At 39.9% G+C, this 20377-nt stretch overlaps 1 protein-coding gene across 2 annotated transcripts in view; it reads left to right on the top strand.

The window, feature by feature from the left end:
• LOC136864422 (neurofilament heavy polypeptide) overlaps nt 1-20377 on the top strand; it is a 316402-nt gene that overhangs the window by 108182 nt on the left and 187843 nt on the right. For both annotated transcript variants that reach the window (XR_010859304.2, XM_067141398.2), the window contains exon 4: nt 6514-9383. Coding sequence is in view for 1 of the 2 variants with exons in the window: in XM_067141398.2 (XP_066997499.2) it covers nt 6514-9383 (2870 nt within the window). In the remaining variant the exon portion in view is untranslated. The remainder of the gene's footprint in view (nt 1-6513; nt 9384-20377) is intronic.

Below are 20377 nucleotides of genomic sequence, written 5' to 3'. Positions count from 1 at the left end.
GTAGATGTATGGTAGGTATATTCTTGGGGCAACTTGTGTAAAAAGCTTGGATTTTTACTTGTTGTGATTGAAGAAGTGAGGCTGCCACTCTGAAAAATTCTATATTTCGAGATGATTTCACAGGAATTCTTAGATTTTTGAGATTTCACATCTAATCCACAAGGTCAGAGAGACTGAAAACTGATAAAGTTTGCTCTGATATGGGAAGTGTGGAACAGGTTTATTTCAAATTGTTAGACGTGTTGTAAGCCTGGGCTCTGGATCACTGTAGATGAGCTACTGTTTTCCAGTAAAGCACGTTATCCATTTCTGCAATTTATGCCATTGAATCCAGACAAGTATAGGCAGAAATTCTGGAGTGCTGTCTATAAAGAATTAAAATACAGGAAAGGATGAACACTGTCCAAAAAATGTATGTTTGGATGACTCTGTTTATAGAGAACTTCATGGTTCCTTTCATACACGAGGGAAGGAATGTCACTTGCTACAAATTTTTCACTTCATTGGAGCTAGCTAGTGAGAATGTACTGCTGCTCAGTTCTTTTCAACAAGATGTCAAGGCGGGGGCTGACAGAAAGTACAAGGCAGGCATGGAAACACGTTACAAATTGAACTAAGTTTGGATTCGACATTGTGGACCTAATGTCCAGAAGTTATACAGTCAAACAAGCTGTGTAGAGGTGGTCATTACACACATTTACTAACATTCTAGACATTGTAGTGGAATAAATGCTTGGATGCCGTACAAGCAAATTATAAGTATCAGAATCTTGCACAAAAAATTTCTGTTACAACTCACGAAGTAACTTACCGAGGCACATACACATAACCGAAATAAAAGGATGTGAACTGTTGACAGTGATTGTGATAAAGACAGTGAACCTCAAACTCATCACAAGTGCAGGAAATGCCAAGTGTGCAATAAATGTAAGAACACCATGAAGGGTGTACATATGTGTAAAGCATGCAGAAAGATAGTAATAAATGCAATTGAACAGAGAAAATGATTGTCAACCTGTGTACAGTGTTCGTGAATTGTGAACATATACATCATTCACACAAATATTGAATTCAACCACATGCCATTCACACCACTGTATGTCAGTATGGTTGCATACGCCGAGTGTAGACTCACGTAAAGGAATGAAAATGAAAACCTACAACCTGCTTTTCCAGTCATTGACCAGGTCAGGAATGTAATGAATGAAACATATATAGGCTGTTATTACAATGGGGTCGCCACTCTCAAGGTGATTTATTAATGAGTGATAAATGCTATGAAATGATATTGGAGAGTGTTGCTGGAATAAAAGATGACAGGGAAAACCGGAGTACCCGGAGAAAAACCTGTCCCGCCTCTGCTTTGTCCAGCACAAATCTCACATGGAGTCACCGGGATTTGAACCACAGTATCCAGCGGTGAGAGGCCGACGCGCTGCCGTCTGAGCCACGGAGGCTCTCACATAAAGGAATATAATAAGAAAATGTTGAATTTTATTTGATTGTATCTACATTGATGTATCCGACTAATGTATAATTTTTTTCAGTACTCGTACGTCTAGTTTTATAATGTGACTCTCCGAGCTCGATAGCTGCAGTCGCTTAAGTGCGGCCAGTATCCAGTATTCGGGAGATAGTAGGTTCGAACCCCACTGTCGGCAGCCCTAAAAATGGTTTTCCGTGGTTTCCCATTTTCACACCAGGCAAATGCTGGGGCTGTACCATAATTAAGGCCACGGCCGCTTCCTTCCCACTCCCAGCCCTTCCCTGTCCCATCGTCGCCATAAGACCTATCTGTGTCGGTGCGACGTAAAGCAATTAGCAAATAATGTGACTGTGCAGTTATGAATATAGTATAATGACCAAGAAAAGCATTGAAACTTGTTTTCGTTATACGAAACTCACCCGCATTCCTGTTTTTATTCATAACTGAACTTAAAACGTATATCTGAAGTGAGGGGTATTTTTGACCCCTCCGCAGTACCAAGTGGTATGAATCGTACCATTTTGCTAGGGTTAATACAATAAACCCCAGTGAGAAGTGTTTTTGAATTTGTTCTCCAATGTTTTTCACACCTTTTAATATCCTCTCCTCTCATCTTCAGAAGTGGTAGATACAGCTTTCACTGTACCTCTTTATATACAGTGTGAAAACGCACATGTCAAAAAACAAAAAAAAAACAAAAAAAAACATGTTCAGGTGTTTCCATTCCTGTTGGGAAGTTTTTATTTGCGTATTCAACAGTATGTTTCTTAATTAACATCAATCAGTCAACACTGATCTGCATTTAGGGTAGTCGCCTAGGTGGCAGATTCCCTGTCTGTTGTTTTCCTAGCCTTTTCTTTAATGATTTCAAAGAAATTGGAAATTTATTGAACATCGCCCTTGGTAAGTTATTCCAATCCCTAACTCCCCTTCCTATAAACAAAAATTTGTCCCTATATGTCCTATTGAATTCCAACATTATCTTCATATTGTGATCTTTCCTACTTTTTAAGACACCACTCAAATTTATTCGCCTACTAATGTCATTCCACACCAACTTTCCACTGACAGCTCGGAACATACCACATAGTCAGCAGCTAGTCCCCTTTCTCCCAACTCTTCCCAGACCAAACTTTGCAATATTTTTGTAACACTACTCTCTATTTAGTAAATCACCCACAACAAATTGAGCTGCCTTTTGTTGTGTGGATTTTTTCCAGTTCTTGAATCAAATATTCCTGGTGAGGGTCCCATACACTGGAACCATACTCTGGTTGGGGTCTTACCAGAGACTTGTATGCCCTCTCCTTGACATCCTTACTACAACATCTAAAAACCCTTGTAACCATGTGCAGAGATTTGTACCCTTTATTTACATTTCCATTTATGTGATTACCCCAATGAAGATCTTTCCTTATATTAACATCTAGGTACTTACAATGATCCCCAAAAGGAACTTTCACTCCATTAACACAGTAATTAAAACTGTGAGGACTTTTCCTAATTGTGAAACTCAACCTGACTTTCAACCCTGTTTTATCATACCATTGCCTGCTCTCCATCTCACAATATTATCGAGTCCATTTTGTAGATGCTCACAATCTTGTAACTTATTTACTATTTTATTCAGAATAACATCATCCGCAAAATGCCTTATCTCTAATTCCACTTCTTTACTCATATCATTTATATTGTATATGAAAATATAAAAGTCCACTAATACTGCTTTGCGGAATTCCCCTCTCAATTATTACAGTGTCAGATAAAGCTTCGCTTACTCTAATTCTCTGAGATCTATTTTCTAGAAATATAGCAACCCATTCAGCCACTCTTGTCTAGTCCAGTTGCACTCATTTTTTCCAGTAGTCCCCATGATCCACCCTATCAAATGCCTTAGACAGGTCAATTGCGATACAGTCCATTCGATCGCCTGAATCCAAGATATCTGCTATATCTTGCTGGTATCCTACAAGTTGAGCTTCAATGGAATAACCTTTCCTAAACCCGAACAGCATTGTGTCAAATCAGTTATTAATTTTGCAAACATGTCTAATATATACAGAAAGAATGCTTTCCCAAAGCTTACGTGCAACGCATGTCAAACTGACTGGCCTGTAATTTTCAGCTTGTCTGTCACCCTTTCCTTTATACAAAGGTGCTTCTATAGCAATTCTCCATTCATTTGGTATAGCTCCTTCATGCAAACAATAATCAAATAAGTATTTCAGATATGGTACTATATCCCAACCCATTGTCTTTAGTACTTTCCCAGAAATCTTATAAATTCCGGCTGCTTTTCTAGTTTTCAAATTATGTATCTTATTGTAAATGTCATTGTTATCATAGGTAAATTTTAATACTACTTTGGTATCAGTCACCTCCTCTATCTGGACATTATCCTTGTAACCAACAATCTTTACATACTGGTGACTGAGTACTTCGGCCTTTTGAAGATCCTCACATACACACTCCAGTTGTTTAATGATTCCTAGAATGTCCTTCTTGGAACCTGTTTCTGCCTTAAAGTACCTATACATACCCTTCCATTTTTCAATAAAATTTGTATGACTGCCAATTTTGCTTGCCATCATGTTATCCTTAGCTAACTTCTTTGCTAGGTTCAATTTCCTAGTACGATCCTTCAATTTCTCCTTACTTGCACAGTCAATTCTAACACCATTTCTTTCCAGTTTGCACCTCCTTCTTAGCCTTTTTATTTCTCTGTTGTAGTAAAGTGGGTCTTTACCATTCCTTACCACCTTTAAAGGTACGAACCTGTTTTCACATTCCTGAACAATTGCTTTAAACCCATCCCAGTCTGTTTACATTTTTATTTATTGTTTTCCACTGATCATAGTTACTTTTTAAAAACTCCCTCATGCCTGCTTTATCAGCAATATGGTACTGCCAAATAGTCTTCTTCTTTTCTTCATGGGGCTTCTAAATATTAGTTCCTAATTAGCATCGGCCTCTATGATCTTTTGCTACCATGTTTTTCCTTCATTCCCACCTAGATATACCTGCTACCTTCACAAGGCTGCAGGTTGTTCTTATTGGGTCGTCTTGGAATTTTTCTCTCTCTTCACCTGGTACTCCTAGAGTGGAGAGTCTGATTCTACTGAGCGCCTCGCATTTGAAAAGTATGTGTTCAGCTGATTCCTCTGCTTCATTGCATTTCCTGCATATGTTGTCTCTTATAATAATGTTATTTTCTTTACGTCCCACTAACTACTTTTACTTTCTTCGGAGACGCCGAGATGCCGGAATTTAGTCCCGCAGGAGTTCATTTACGTGCCAGAAAATCTACCGACACGAGGCTGTCGTATTTAAGCACCTTCAAATACCACCGGACTGAGCCAGGATCGAACCTGCCAAGTTGGGGTTAGAAGGCCAGCGCCTTAACCGCCTGAGCCACTCAGCCTGGCTATGTTGTCTCTTATTACTCCAATCCTATACAGGTGTTTTTTCAAATGGCAGTGTCCTGTCAACAGTTCCACTACCCATCTTATATTTTCTCTGCTGAATTTCAACTGTTCTTTAGTATGCTTCTTGTTTGGTCCTTTTAGCAGTTCCTTTGCCAGCCTGCATCCTGGAGTACCGGGCGAGTTGGCCGTGCGCGTAGAGGCGCGCGGCTGTGAGCTTGCATCCGGGAGATAGTAGGTTCGAATCCCACTATCGGCAGCCCTGAAGATGGTTTTCCGTGGTTTCCCATTTTCCCACCAGGCAAATGCTGGGGCTGTACCTTAATTAAGGCCACGGCCGCTTCCTTCCAACTCCTAGGCCTTTCCTATCCCATCGTCGCCATAAGACCTATCTGTGTCGGTGCGACGTAAAAGCCCCTAGCATCCTGGAGTATATTTCCAGTTTTCCATTTGTTTCTTTTGTACCCATTTTCCTATGTAGTGTCGGGCTTGTCCACAGGAAATCCCGCATACAAGTTCTGGGCGTACAAAATGTGTTTCTGCCCCTTTTACCTAGTAGTCCTACTTTCAAGACAATCCTTCTATCACATTTATTTTTAACTATGACAAAAAACAGCTTCATGATTACTTGGTTTCTCTATAGAGCTGGTTTTACCAGCACCATGTACAGAATATTTCTCTCTCTAGTTGGTTCCTTACCAAGCTCGATAGCTGCAGTCGCGTAAGTGCGGCCAGTATCCAGTGGTTTCCCATTTTCACACCAGGCAAATGCTGGGGCTGTACCTTAATTAAGGCCACGGCCGCTTCCTTTCCAGTCCTAGCCCTTTCCTGTTTCATCGTCGCCATAAGACCTATCTGTGTCGGTGCGATGTAAAGCCAATAGCAAAAAAAAAGTTGGTTTCATCACTTTCTGAATTAGCTTGTCCTTCCCATATTAACTTGTTTGCCATTTGTTGGTCATGCTTCCTGTCATTTGCATTACCTTCCTAATTGACATTTTGTAAATTGAGAACTCCCGCCACAATCACATTCCTTCTGAAACGCCTTAATAAGATTTTACTGTGTTCTTCAACTCTGGTTTGGTTTCGGTAAGCGTGATTCTAGTAAAATAACATCAATCTCAGATACATGAATTGGGATGATAAGATTCTACTGCTCTCTTTTTTTGTAGTCTTGAAGAAGAAAAGCATACCTCATTGGCTTGGTTGAGGTGAAGCATTCCAGTCACTGAATATGTTGTAGACCCCTGTGCAATTTACTCTAACTTGTTACCTTGTGGATAGGTACACGAAAGGAAATTGTATGCATTGGAAAATGAATGTGTGGTGGTACATTTTCAGTTTCTATTTCTGGTTGTCAATTCTGTGTGCATCTGGAAATGTTAATTGCATTCATTATGCTTCTGTTTAATATAGAATATGCAAAGGCAAACATAATTTAAAAAACAACAATGGGCAAATGGTTATTATTATAAAAACTTGGTTATTGTATCTTGTTTGTATTATGGAAGTCTTTTGGAAGTTGGTGTCAAAATATTTTTAGTTTTCGTGGTCACTGAAAAGGTTAAATCCATTAATAAACATGTTAATTTCTTTTTGTTTTCAGTGTCAACAAAGTTTACTCGATTTGATGATTCGAGTGAAGAGTCATCATTTGAAGAAGAAAGTGAAGAAGAAAGCAGCTCCAGCGAAGAAGTCTGTACAAAAGAAGACACAGAACCTGATCCTGACATTATTGTTATGAAGGATGTAGATGAAAATAGTCTTGATAGGTTAATGGATCAGTTGGAGCAGGAGATGAATGACGACTGTGATAATGGAACTGCAGGCTTGCTTGATGGAAATTCTAGTGCTAATGTTGGTTTAGAAAATAGTGATATACAAAAAAATGAGGACACTCCTAAGGATGTTAAAAGAGATTCGAAGAAAATAGGTTCAAAGCATTCGGGTGGCAGTGGTTTAAAGAAGCTTAAAAAACGGGTTAGTGAGAAGGAGGTTCTTAATTCTTGTGGTGTGGAAATGAAGGATGCTTCTGGTTCACCTCCTGTGAATATTGTTTCTTCTAAAGCTTATTTTGGTGCCAATGTAAGTTCTTCAGGGGAGAAGCCAGATAACGCTGTATATCAAGATCCCCCTCGTGTATTATGCAGCCCTGTTTCAAAATCATCTCACAAAAATATTTCTCCTAGTGTCAATTGTTATAATAGAAGGTCTAGGTCAAAATCCCCCTCAAAGTCTCCTAAGATTTCTAAAACTCCTATAGGAAAAAGTAGAAAATCAGGATCTATGTCACCTCTGCCAAAATTTTATTATTCCTCTCCAAGGTCTCCACATCGATCAAGATCACCATATTGTTCACGATCACCTCGCCGTTCAAGAACACCCCGTCATTCAAGGACGCCTCGTCCCTCAAGATCCCCTCGTCGTTCAAGATCCCCTCGTCGTTCAAGATCCCCTCGTCGTTCAAGATCCCCACGTCATTCAAGATCCCCACGTCATTCAAGAACACCTCTTCGTTCAAGATCTCGACACCGCTCAAGATCTCGACATCGCTCAAGATCTCCTTTTCTTTCAAGATCCCCGCGTCGTTCAAGATCCCCGCGTCGTTCAAGATCCCCTCGTCGTTCCAGATCTCCTCGTCGTTCCAGATCTCCCCTTCGGCCAAGGTCTCCTCGCCATTCAAGGTCCCCGGGGCCTTCAAGATCACCAAGAAAAGTTGTTTCTAGATCGCCAGCTCTTCCTAGGAGTCCTAGAACATCTCGGAATTCCAGATCACCAGTGAAGAGTTCTAGGTCTCCGAGAAGACGTTACCCATCTCCAATACGATATATTAATAGCAGTCATTCTTATGTACGAAATCAGGGAACATGTTCTCCTAGAAGACTGTCCCATTCTCCTCGAAACCGGCATCAAATTTCACCTCGACGTTCTGTATCCCTGAAGCGTTCTGCGTCTCCAAGGCGATCTTTATCACCCCGACACTCTACATCACCTCGCTCCAGGAGATTATCTCCTCGACGACCTATTTCACCTCGTAGATCTCCTAATACATTTCGAAGGCAGTTTTCCCCCCGGAGGCAGTCCTTATCTCCAAAATTTAGGAGGCATTCAAAATCTCCAATCTGTAGACGCGCTCATTCACCTCGAACTAGAAGATCAGTTTCTCCCAGAAGACTATCACCAGTGTCATTCAGGAAGCGTTTTTCTCCTTCTCCAACTCGTAGAAATCAATCCCCAGTTCGTAAGTTTTCCCCTAATCACAGGAGTCCTTCCACGTCTCGCAGACGATCTTCTCGTTCAGTGTCGAGGAGCCCTAGAAGGCGGTCACCAATTAGAGAGAGGTCTCCTGTTCTTCCTAGATCATTTCCTAGGTCACCTTCTTTAAGAAGGAGAGTATCTAGATCCCCAGTTGGTAGAACTGGGATAAGACATTCCTCTCCTGCAAACCGAAAATTATCCCCTTTTTCATCCCCTCGACAGCAAAGTATAGCTGTAAGGCTCTCTCCTAGCAAACCTAGATACTCAAAATCTCCAAGCTGTAAGAGGAAGTCACTTTCTCCGTACAGGCGTCAAAATATTAGATCTAATTCTCCTCGGAGCCTTCATGAGAAACATCTCATTCATACAAGAGGTCAGTCAAGAAGTGAAGCTCGGTTGCCTCAGTCTCCCATTAGAGAAGATGTACGAAAGACTATGAGGGAATCAAGAAGATCTCAATCTCCACAATCTAGTCCTTTACCTGATAGAAGCATTCGTAATTCGAGATCACCATCCTTACCGTCAGTTCGACCTAAGAGTTGCAGTTCTACACCTAGTTTAAGTCTCAGCTCTTCTCCTGAGCGAAACCCTGGTAATGATTCACGACGAATGAAGTCACCGTTGAGAATGACGGCTAGTTGCATTGAGTTTAAAACTAAATCTGTTGGTTTAGAGGACATTGGGAAAGAAAGATATGCTAAATCTCCTTCATCAGATAATCTAGATTTAGTTTCAGGAAAGCATTCCAAGAATAATCATGTTAACAAGGAGTCGAAAAGCAAGTTCAGGAAAAAAATTCATAATAAAGGAAAGGATTTAGTTGTTCAAATAATGCCTGTTGACAAATCAGATCTTAGGAGTCAGACTGCTTCTCCATTACGAGAGGATAACAAGGAACTGCCCGAGTGTGATATTTCTAGTGATAGTGTGATGGAAGCCAGACGTCGCAAATTTGAGTCGTCTGAACCTGTGGAGTCGTCTAGCAAACGAATTAGGTTAAAACCTCTGAAATCTAAAGAAATGACTTATGAAAATCAGTCTCAGACAGTTTCAACTACCACTGAATTTCAGAGTAATGATGATGAATTAGATATTATGCTAGATTTAGAACTTGAAAAGGGTATAGATTTTTGGTCTAGTGAAGATAGTTTATCGGATAATGAAGGACGTTTCAAATCGTCGGACAAGAGGGGAGCAACAACTGGTGATACGACCAAGGTAGGGATTTACTCATATTATTATGTTGATATACACATTTTTATAGCTTTTGTATTGAAGACAATAATTTTGATGTGAAATGAAATACACATTCCTAAATGTAAAGCTTCCACGGTCTGTTAAATTACTATTAGGTTTTTTTTTTTCTGGGTTGGACTGTGTTCTATGTACCTTTTGTACAGGTTGCTGACGTTTCGAGTACATTGCAGTATTCTTTATCAAGGTGACTGATGTATGCCTGACATGGTCCATCCTGGAAATGAAACTTAATAGTAACATGTTCCTGAGGTGAAATGTGTTAGCTGAAGGAATTATTTAGAGATAGTGTGGGTTGATGTTATGACATGTTCTTGGCTTCCAAGAATTCCTGCTTCTTTAATGCTACACATTTGCTAATAAAATCATGACTGCAAGAATTAGTCTTTTGAGTTTAAATGGAAGAGCTGATTCAGGATTGAACATATTGTTAGAAAGGAAGCAATTAAACAAGTTGATCTAGTTATTGTATTATGAAGAAGACGAAAATTATTGAGACCCAAATATTACATTACCTTGCTCAGAATAGCAAAGTAGTGCATCAAATAGAAATTATGTCAGTTTGACAATGTGCTTTCCTAGAGTCGTATACATTTTGTAATGATTTCTCTTTTCCAGATTTATTATATAGGTAACCTCTGATGTGCCTTTGGTGATATAAGAATACTGTACTATTTTATGTGATTTTAAAATCTTCTGGTCGAAAACCACAGGAATGAAACAAAGATGGAAAGATTGTAGGATGGTTCAAGATCGGGACCTAGTGCTTTATTTTTCATGATTATGCCAATTAATACACTTCACATAATATTTTTTTTTACATAAGACTAAACGCTTTTAAATATAAAATCCATTTTCTTACAGTTTCAGTTTTCAACATTGTAAGTAGGGACTGTGTATATTGTCTTTCAGAATTTAATTACATGGTTGAATGGGTGATTCGATAAAATATTTGTATGCTGATTGCAAATATATATTCCATTTTGTCGTATCATATAAAAATGTCTTAAAATGTAAATATTATTGATTGTTGTAAATTATTTCTTTTGTGTATGTTATCCTCAGCCTGAAGGCTGGTTGGTTCCCCAACAATTACTGAAGAAAATTAAGTGAGGAACAAGTTAGTCTCTTATTGCTTTCCTCACTGATGCCAAAGTTGCTATTGCATGCTAAATTAATCTGCCTAGCCCACTGAAACATATTCTCCAACTGAGCCTATACATCATCATGACAGGGGACTCACTGCACAAGGAATTGTGTTGCTAGCATCGATCATATTGTCAAAGCCAATGATCAAACTCGGACAGTTGTTGATAGCAGCAAACTACTCAATACCAGAAGAATTAGTAGGCCTTAAATTCTATCTGTCTTGCTAATAAAAAGTCCTTATATAGTTGTTTAACACTTGTATAGTTATACAGTGAATAAACCCTGTATTAGCGTTGTATATTTTTCTTACTAATAAATGTGGTATACGCATTGTGTGTTACTGTAATATACAGCACGTATACACACGTTCCAAGTCGTAGGAATATCTTCCTGCAGTTCACTGACGTATTTCGCACGTTGACTGCCTTTATGATCGCTTCTGCTGGTTATCTACGAGCAAAACTTTCCGGAAAGTCGCGCAGTAGCCCAGCATATCGAAAAGGTAGTGGCAACACAAAGTGTGACAGCTGGAAATTGGCTTATATTGATATCAACATTTCAATCAATCAATCAGTCACTACTGATCTGCATTCAGGGGAGTTGCCCAGGTGGCAGATTCCCTATCTGTTGTTTTCCTAGCCTTTTCTTAAATGATCGTAAAGAAATTGGAAATTTATTGAACATCTCTCTTGGTAAGTTATTCCAATCCCTAAGTTACCTACCTATAAACGATTAATTGCCCCAATTTGTCCTCTTGAATTCGAGCTTGCTTGTGTAATGAATGCCACGAAAGAAATGGAAAAGCTTAAGAAAAGATCAAGAGCTCCTAACTGGAATAGTATGGAAAACCTAAGCAATTGTAATTGAATCAGTGAGTTGAAAAGGGTACACATTCCAAAATCCTTACTTTTCAGGAGAAAGGAAAAACTGTTTTGTAGCTAAAAGAAAGGTTTGATCAAAAAAGTTACTATTAAGCATTTATACATCATATATCTGCGTATTCAACTTCAAGGTATGGAAATCATAGTACGTATGGTTTTCAAGTTATACCATTTTTTATGTCAAGGAGTATGTCCCTTTTTATACTCAAATTTGAGAAATATCTTTGTAGAGGCAGATAATGTGTAATAAACTCGCAATTTCAAAAGTCTATTAAGCAGTAACACATTACACAAAAATACGTTCCACCATCATTTCTTTTGTAATTTTTCTTTGTAATTCCGTCTCTTTAAAGTGTTTTACTTTACGAAGATGTAGCCACCATAACCTCTAAACGGTGTATATCTTCTATGTTTAAAATATCGTGAAGATCATCGTTATCATCCATTCCTTCAATGTGTGTTCAATGTTGAATGGATAAGTTGAATATTTCACCACGATTATATTACTGCAGACAGTAAATACCACAAAAATAAACTGCTCACTTGTTTCTTTTTCCGCTACTCGCTGCTATACAACACTTATATAAGGGTCCTGGTCTGTATAAGCAATTCAATGAATAACTATAACAGGTGTATACACAGGAGGCTTATACAGGTTTTATTAGTAACGAATTTCACATAAACAGTGTATAAAGCTTGTATAAAAGTTATACACCATTTATTAGTAAGACAGTATATCTCAGCAGAGTTACATTTAACCGAAATCTATTGTGTAATATACTTGCTGAAATTGGTCAAAATTTTGATATTGTTAGTAAAATTAATTTTAATGTATTCTTGTTGTTATTCTTCTTCCTCATTGCCTTTTCCTGGTTTGTTGGGGTTGATAGTTGGTGTAGGTTTGGCCCTGTTTTATGCCTGGATGCCCTCCCCTACACCAACGCTATGTAGAGGGATGTATTCACTATGGTGCATTACTGTGGTGGTTAATGGTGTGGTGTGTTGTATGTAGATGAAGAGAAGTGTATTAATATAAATACACACCCCAAGTCGCCGAACCAGAGGAATTGACCATACAGAGTTAGAATCTAGAACCCGGGGCCATCTAACCCAAAGATTAGAACAATGACAATTTCAGCCAAGGCGCTGGATCTTGATATTCTTATTATGATGTAACGTTTTCTAGCAATGGGTTGCGAAGAGTTGAGACTGCTGTCTCTGGAACCTACACACTGGATGCCAGTGATGCACTAACGCTATCTTTCACCTGTTTTGGGGTGCTAGGCTTTATAGTTTCACGTTCTTCCCCTGATAACTGCTTGACAACTTGTGGTACGATAAATACTGGAACAAAGAGAACATTATTAGCCAGCAAATATCATATATTGTTTTGGGTTGTTATTGTTAATGTAGCATGTTGGCGATGATGATTATGATATAATCTGACAATATACTTTAAAATAATCACCAACATGACCTTCAAGGACATAAATGAGAAAAATCGGTGAGTGCCTAGAGTATGATTTTACAATAACTATTTTCCAGTTATTGTGGATTGTAACAGGGGACCCCACAGTCTAAGGGTAGCATGCCTGTCTCTTACCTGGAGGCCCTAGGTTCAATTGTGGCCAGATCAGATATTTTTATCAGGATCTGGGGGCTTGTTTGTGGTTTACTCAGGTTATGATTATAAAAGAGGAGCTACCTGGCAGTGAGGTAGCGTCCCCTGTCTAGAAAGTCAAGAATAAGGGCTGAGAGGATTCACAGTGCTGACCATGTATCACTTCATAATCTACAGGGCTTTGGGCTGAGCAGTGGTCGCTTGGTAGGCCAAGGCCTGTCACAGTGTCGTACCAAGTTTTTTCATCATAATAATCCACTGGTAGAAAATGATATTCCAACACCAAGAAGTAGTTGTGATAGATAAACGAAATTTAGGAGTTGTGTGTGCACATCTGAAAGATGTTGTTTATTGAAATTTGCACACTAGATGAGGAAGTGTGGGGCTTGTAGTGACACTGTAATCTTGCAAAGTAAGTTTGCTTTAAATGTGCGCTGTACACTTTGTGTGCGCGTTAGTCATCGTCTGGTGTGAGATTGGTGTGGGTAAAACATGCCTTTAAAGAGATGATGAAGACAGTATCAGCAGCTTACTGAGTTTGAACAAGGCCGTGTAATAGGGCTTCGAGGAAGTGGATGATCATTCCGCGATGCTGCAGAAAGACTTGGCAGGTATGTATCCACAGTGTATTGGTGTTGGCAACAATGGTCATGGGAAGGCTCTATGTCAAGAAGTTCGGGCTCTGGCTGCACACGGGCCACTTCAGAGGGGGAAGACCTCTGTATTCTCAAGTAATGAACTTGTTTCCAGTTCCGTATTGACCGCATGGTGTTTATGCCACTAATTCCAAAACACTGCCATCTGCGGTTTCAGTGGGGTCAAGCTAGAGTTCATTGTGAGGATATTGGAGATCTGTTGTTTTTCTCAGATGAGAGCTGTTTCTGTCTTGGTGCCAGTGATGGAGATAGGGTGGTAAAAAGGGATTCATGTGAGTGCTTGGAACCAAGCGGTCTGCGGCGTTGACGCACTGGACCTATACCACTAGTTATGATCTGGAGAGCTATTTCCTTTGACAGCAGGAGCACACTCTCGTTATCCCAAGAACCTTGACAGCAGATTTGTACGTCAGACTGGTGATTGAACCAGTTGTGTTGCCATTAATTCGCAGTATTCAAGGGGGTCTTTCCCTATAGGACAACACTCATCCTCATACTGCTGCTGTCACCTAGTTTGCTCTACAGAGTGTTGATCAGTTGCTTTGGCCTGCGAGATCGCCAGACCTTTTGCCCATTGAGCATGTGTGGGACATTATGGGACGACAAATCCAGCATCACCCAATACCAGCATTAACTGTTGCCGATTTGACTGACGAAGTGCAACAGGCATGGAACTCCATCCCGCAAAATGACATATGGCACCTATACGACAAAGCATGTACGCTTGCATGCTTGCAATCAAAATTATGGTGACTAGAGCCATTATTAATGTACCACCATGTTACATGTCTTCTCGTGCGTATTTGAACCTGTGTCCTGAAACCTTTAGTCAAGTAAATATGTTACCTAGACAATTGCTTGGCCTAAATTGCATTTCTCTAAACTAATGTTTTCTTTGGTGTTGGGATTTCATTTTCTGCCAGTGTATATTCTGACAGTATAGTCTTAAATAATCACCAGCTTGAGCTTTTGAACTACATAAAACAAACAACGGGTGAGTGGATTTATTATAATATTATGACACATGTTCAACCAATTACACCGGCCTGCGATGATTCGCCGGCAAAAGTAATTGTGATATACGTTGCATTTAGTGTCCTTATGTAAAAATACCAGTTGTTTCGTATCACTTATAGATTTGTCACAAGTCCGTCTCATGTTTATGCTAATGGAGCTTCATTGTTGTAAAAGAGGTTTGGATTGTTTGCATGGAATGCAGGTATGGACATGTCTGAGAGAAAATATTGAATGTGCTCTGTTTTGGAGGGGAGTAGGTAATCATACAGGAACACTGGATGAACAATTAGAATAGTTGCAGTTTGCGCATGCGCAATGTCAGAAAGGTCAAAACGCCAGGATCACGTTTCTTGGTAGTCTGAAAGAAGAATCTGAGAACGTGTGTCACGCCTTTGTGTACAAGTTACAACATGCACTTGAAGTCGATTGAGTGAATAAGTAAGTTAGTTTGTGTTAAAATGGCAGGTGGCAGTGATGTTCAGAGGCAAAAATGTGTGAACAATCCCAACTCTTTCTGCGATAAATGTGGCCAATATACAGTTAAAGGCCAGAAGCGAAATATTACACCATTTATTAAAAGCCTGTACTTGGCATATTTTAACATGAAGTTAGCTGGTCAGGACAAGAATTTTGCACCCCATATTGTGTGCAAGACGTGTGTAGAAAACCTGCTGCAATGGTACAGTGAGTTGTTACCGTCAATGCCATTTGGAATCCCAATGGCTTGGTGGGAACAAAGAAATCCTTTTGACGAATGTCATTTTTGTGTATGTAAAGTGTCTGGGTTCAATACGAAAAACAAAAAGCATATTGTGTATCCCTGCCTTCCATCTGCCATAACCCCCGTACCACATGGACCCGATATTCCTGTCCCAAAACCACGAATATGACTTAAATGATTTGGTGCGTGACCTAGGCCTCACTAAAGAAAAGAGTGAACTTTTAGGATCAAGATTAAAAGAGAGAATTTTTTTACTTCCTGGGACAAATTCATATTGTTACAGAAATCGGGGGGAAGAATTCTGGTAGTTTTTTGTTCATGAATACGAACTTGTGTTTTGCTGTTGTGTCCCTGGCTTGATTCCTTGTTTTGGAACTTATCAAGCAAAGGACTGGCGTCTATTTATTGATACTGGCAAAAGAAGTCTCAAAGGTGTTCTTCTGCACAATGGAAATAAACTTGCTTCAGTTGCCAGTTGCCCATTCAACATCTCTTGGTGTAAACTATCACAATTTATCTATGGTGTTGCAGAAACTGAACTACAATGAACACAGATGGTTACTGTGCTGTGATTTAAAAGCATGCGGTATCATATTAGGGCAGCAAGGAGGATATACAAAGTTCCCGTATTTTCTGTGCGAGTGGTACTCTCAGGACAGGGATCATCACTGGTTAGTGTCTGAGTGGCCCAAGAGGAAACAGTTCGTGTCTGGAGAAAAAAAACATTGTAAATCGTCCATTAGTTGATCCTCAAAGTGTGTTATTGCCCCCTTTACATATTAAATTGGGAATTATGAAGCAGTATGTGAAAAGTTTGATTAGAGGTAGTCCCTGCTTTCGGTACCTTTGCCAGAAATTTCCAGGACTGTCGGATGCCAAAATTAAGGAAGGTTTTTTTGACGGCCCCTAAATTCGGAAGCTTATGAAGGATCCAGCCTTCATTACGACGATGAACGAAACAGCTTCAGGCATGGGAATCATTCCAGGATGTTTGTAGCAAATTCGTGGGTAATGTTAAAGATGTCGACTACCAACAGATTGTGGAAACCATGCTGTACAACTTCCAGAAATTGGGTTGCTGCATGAGCTTAAAATTACATTTCCTGCACAGTCATCTGGATTATTTTCCTGCAAATCGAGGAGCATTCAGCGAAGAAATTCTTCTTGTTTTCTTCATGGGGCCTCGAAATATTAGTTCCTAATTAGCGTCAACCTCCAAGATCTTTTGCTACCATGTTTTTCCTTCATTCTCACCTAGATATACCTGCTCCCTTCACAAAGCTGCAGGTTGTTCTTATTGGGTCTTCTTGGAATTTTTCTCTCTTCACCTGGTAGTCCTAGAGTGGAGAGTCTGATTCTACCCAGCGCCTAACATTCGAAAAGTATGTGTTCAGCTGATTCCTCTGCTTCTTTGCATTTTCTACATACCTGTATATTGTTTATTACTCCAATTCTATTGTAGGTGTTTTTTCAGATGGCAGTGTCCTGTCAACAGTCCTACTACCCATCTTATATTTTCTTTGCTGACAAGGGGACATTCCCTACTCGTCACGACCTATTTCGCTCAAATTTATAGAACATGCAAGGCTTGGCTAGAAATGAAAGTAACCAAAGTGAGAACTCCAGATGGCCAAACGTATAGAAAATAAAAATAAAAATGTTGACGCAGATCCCGCACCGTATAAGCAACATACGTTAGTGCGCACGCCGAGCTGTAGTTGGTGTAGCGGTAAGAGCTTGGACTAGTAATTGGATGGTCGTTGGTTCGACTCTCCGTGTGGAGAATATTTTTCTCAATTTGTATATTATTCATTTTAATTTATTTTATTTATATGCAAAGGGTATATAGGACGTTTTTAATGAGCGCACAATTGTAGAAAATTTGGAGTTGCGAACTTTCCCGACGTGTTCAAACAGAAATTCTTCTTTTTTCTCCTTTATTGGCTATCTCCCCTCCTTGGGGAATGTGCCATAAACGTGAATAGCCGTTTCGTTGTAAGATTCGTTTTCACCTGACAAGTGAAGGTTGCTCCTGGCGGCTGTACACAAACAACAGATTCTTGGCGCAGGTAGACAGTGACAATGAAATCCCAAATTTTTAACCTTTTCTATGCATTTTGCGTATAAAAAAATACATAAAATGAATTATACACTTCTTTGCTTAATTGGAAAATGAATAATATAAAAGTTGACAGAAAAAACAGTCTCCACACAAGAAGTCAAACCCACGACCATCGAATTACCAGTCCGAGATTTTACCGCTACGCCAACAACTGCTCGGCGTGCGCACTAACGTAAGTGGCTTATACGGTGCGAGATCCGCGTCAACATTTTTATTTTTTATTTTTACTTTGTGTACGCTTGGCCATCTGGAGTTCACACCTTGGTTACTTTCACTTCTAGCCAAGCCCTGCATGTTCTATAAATTTGAGCAAAATTGGTGGTGACGAGTAGGGAATGCTCCCTTGTGAGTTTCAACAGTTCTTGTTTGGTCCTTTTATCAGTTCCTTTGCAAGCCTGCATCCTGGAGTATTTTTTCCAGTCCTCAGTTTGTTTCTTTAGTACCCATTTTCCTATGTAGTGTCGGGCTTGTCCATATGAAATCCTGCATACAGGTTCTGGGCGTACAAAATCTGTTTCTGCACCCTTCCTGGCCAGTTTATCTGCCTTTTCATTTCCTTCTATACCTGCATGCCCTGGTACCCATATTATTTTGACAATGTTGTACTTTGAGAGCTTCAGGAGAAATGAATGGTAATATCAGACAATTCTGGATTTTATCTGGACTGCTTCTAGTGCCTTAATGGCCGCTTGGCTGTCCATAAAAATGAAAATGTTCTTATTCCTTTACTTAATTTTCAGATTTTTTCAAGACATGTTGTGATAGCTATTACTTCAGCTTGAAAGGCTGTAGTGTGTTTGCCCAGGCTCATCTGGATTGATCTCTCAGGTCTTCCCCTGTTGATGCCTCCTCCTGTGCCATCCAGTCTTTGAACCATCAGTCCACCACACTGTATCTTCTTTTTCAGTATTCCATTTGTTGATATCCCAGTCTTCTTTTTTTTAATTATCTGGATCTCAAAGGGTTTTTCAAAGTTGTACTTTGGTATCATATGATACCAAAGTTGTACTTTGGTATCATATGATCAGATGGCATGTGTAGAACGTCCTCTGTAATTACTCTGATTTTACAGTGTCGTAGATTGGGTCTGTGCATTCCAGCACTCTGATTGTGCCAATCTATATGAACTCATTCTAGCCTGTCCTTTTATGAAATTACATAGTGATGGGAGGTCTAGTAAAGTATTCAAGGCTTTTGTCGGCGTAGTTCTCTTAGCCCCAGTTGTGGCTATGCATGCCATTCTCTTTTTCTTGACGTACTTTCTGCCACCAGATGGTTGCAGCATAGGCCATCAACGGTCTAATGAGCGTTGTCTATATCCACATTACCATTGATGGTCTTATACCCCATGTCTTCCCGACAGCTCTTTTACATGCATACAGCAAGTTCTTGGCCCAGGTTATGTTCCTTTCTATATGTGGATACCAGGTTAGAATTTTATCGAAGACTGCATGTTCTGTATGTGTATTGCCTGTTCTTCCATATATATATATCTTGTCCAAATAGCTTCAGTGATCTCTTTCCCTCTAATTTTCTCCTTTTTGTGAAAGGAACCAGAGTTATATTGTTCGGGTTGACTGATAGTTGTTCTTCCCGACACCAGTTCTCCAGAAGCTTAAGTGATCTTTGCATGAGGTCCTGGATAACACTCATCCTCGTACCACAAACACTAGGTCATCTGTATATCCTTGTGTATAAAAACCCTGTTCGTTGAGCATAGCTATGATTTTGTTCACCACACGGTTCCACAGTAGAGGCGAAAGAACTCCCTGAGCACACCCTCGGGTGGCCCTAACCGTCAGTGTTTCTTCAAACAGGGTTGCTTTTATCTTCCTTCCGTCTAACATGGATTTAATCCATTTGACAACGATTTTACTCACCTTGCTCTTTTCCAGTGCTTTGATCATAGAGTCATAGGTTGTATTGCTGAAGGCTCCTAATATCTAGAAATGCCGCTAGTGCACTTTCTTTATATTTTAGGCTTTCCTCTAGTTTACAGACCAACTGGTGGAGTGCTACTTCAGTGGATCTGCCAGGTCTATATGCAAAGAGATTTTTATGTGACGTTGAGTTCAGTTGCACCGTTCTTCTGCTATATTTATCCAGATTTTTCTCCATTGCTTTCAGCACGAAGGAGGTTAAACATAGTGGTCTGTATGCTTTGGCTTGGGCATAATTTGCCCTTCCAGGCTTAGGTATGAATACTGCTTTAACTTCAGACCATGATTTCGGCACGTACCCTAAAGCTAGACTAGCTCTGAAGAGGTCGGTCAGGGCATTGGCGAGTATCCCATCCTTCGTGTAGGAGTATCGGAAGTATCTCATCTGGCCCCGGAGCCTTTATAGGATGAAGCGTGATTATTGCCCATTTTACATGATTGTTTTATTATTCTGTTGGCATAGTTCCAGTCTGCCCTTCGAGCTCCGGTCTCAGTTCCAACCATTTCTTCTTCTGTCATCTCCTCAGCCTCTGGAAAGTGACATGCCATTAGTATCTCCAACGTGTCCCTCCCCGCCTGAGTAAATGACCCATCTGGTTTCTCCAGTGTCCCCACTTGATTTGTATGGGTTGCTTTCAGAACCTTCTGGAGCCTTGCTGTTTTAGTGTGTGATTCCACTTTCTCACAGAACAGTCTCCAAGTTTTTCTTTGGCTTTCCGTATCTCTAGGTTATACTCGGTGAGTTTCCTGTGATACGCCTCACATATCATTTCTAGATGATATTCTATACAACATCCTAACCTCTTTTTTCATTTTGGCTAGTTGTTGTTCCACCTTATTTTTTTTGGTGT

Source organism: Anabrus simplex, chromosome 2 (genome assembly GCF_040414725.1).
Source record: "Anabrus simplex isolate iqAnaSimp1 chromosome 2, ASM4041472v1, whole genome shotgun sequence".
Lineage (NCBI taxonomy): Eukaryota > Metazoa > Arthropoda > Insecta > Orthoptera > Tettigoniidae > Anabrus > Anabrus simplex.
The sequence above is the reverse complement of the archived record's forward strand: the minus strand, read 5'-3'. Positions and strand labels throughout refer to the sequence as shown.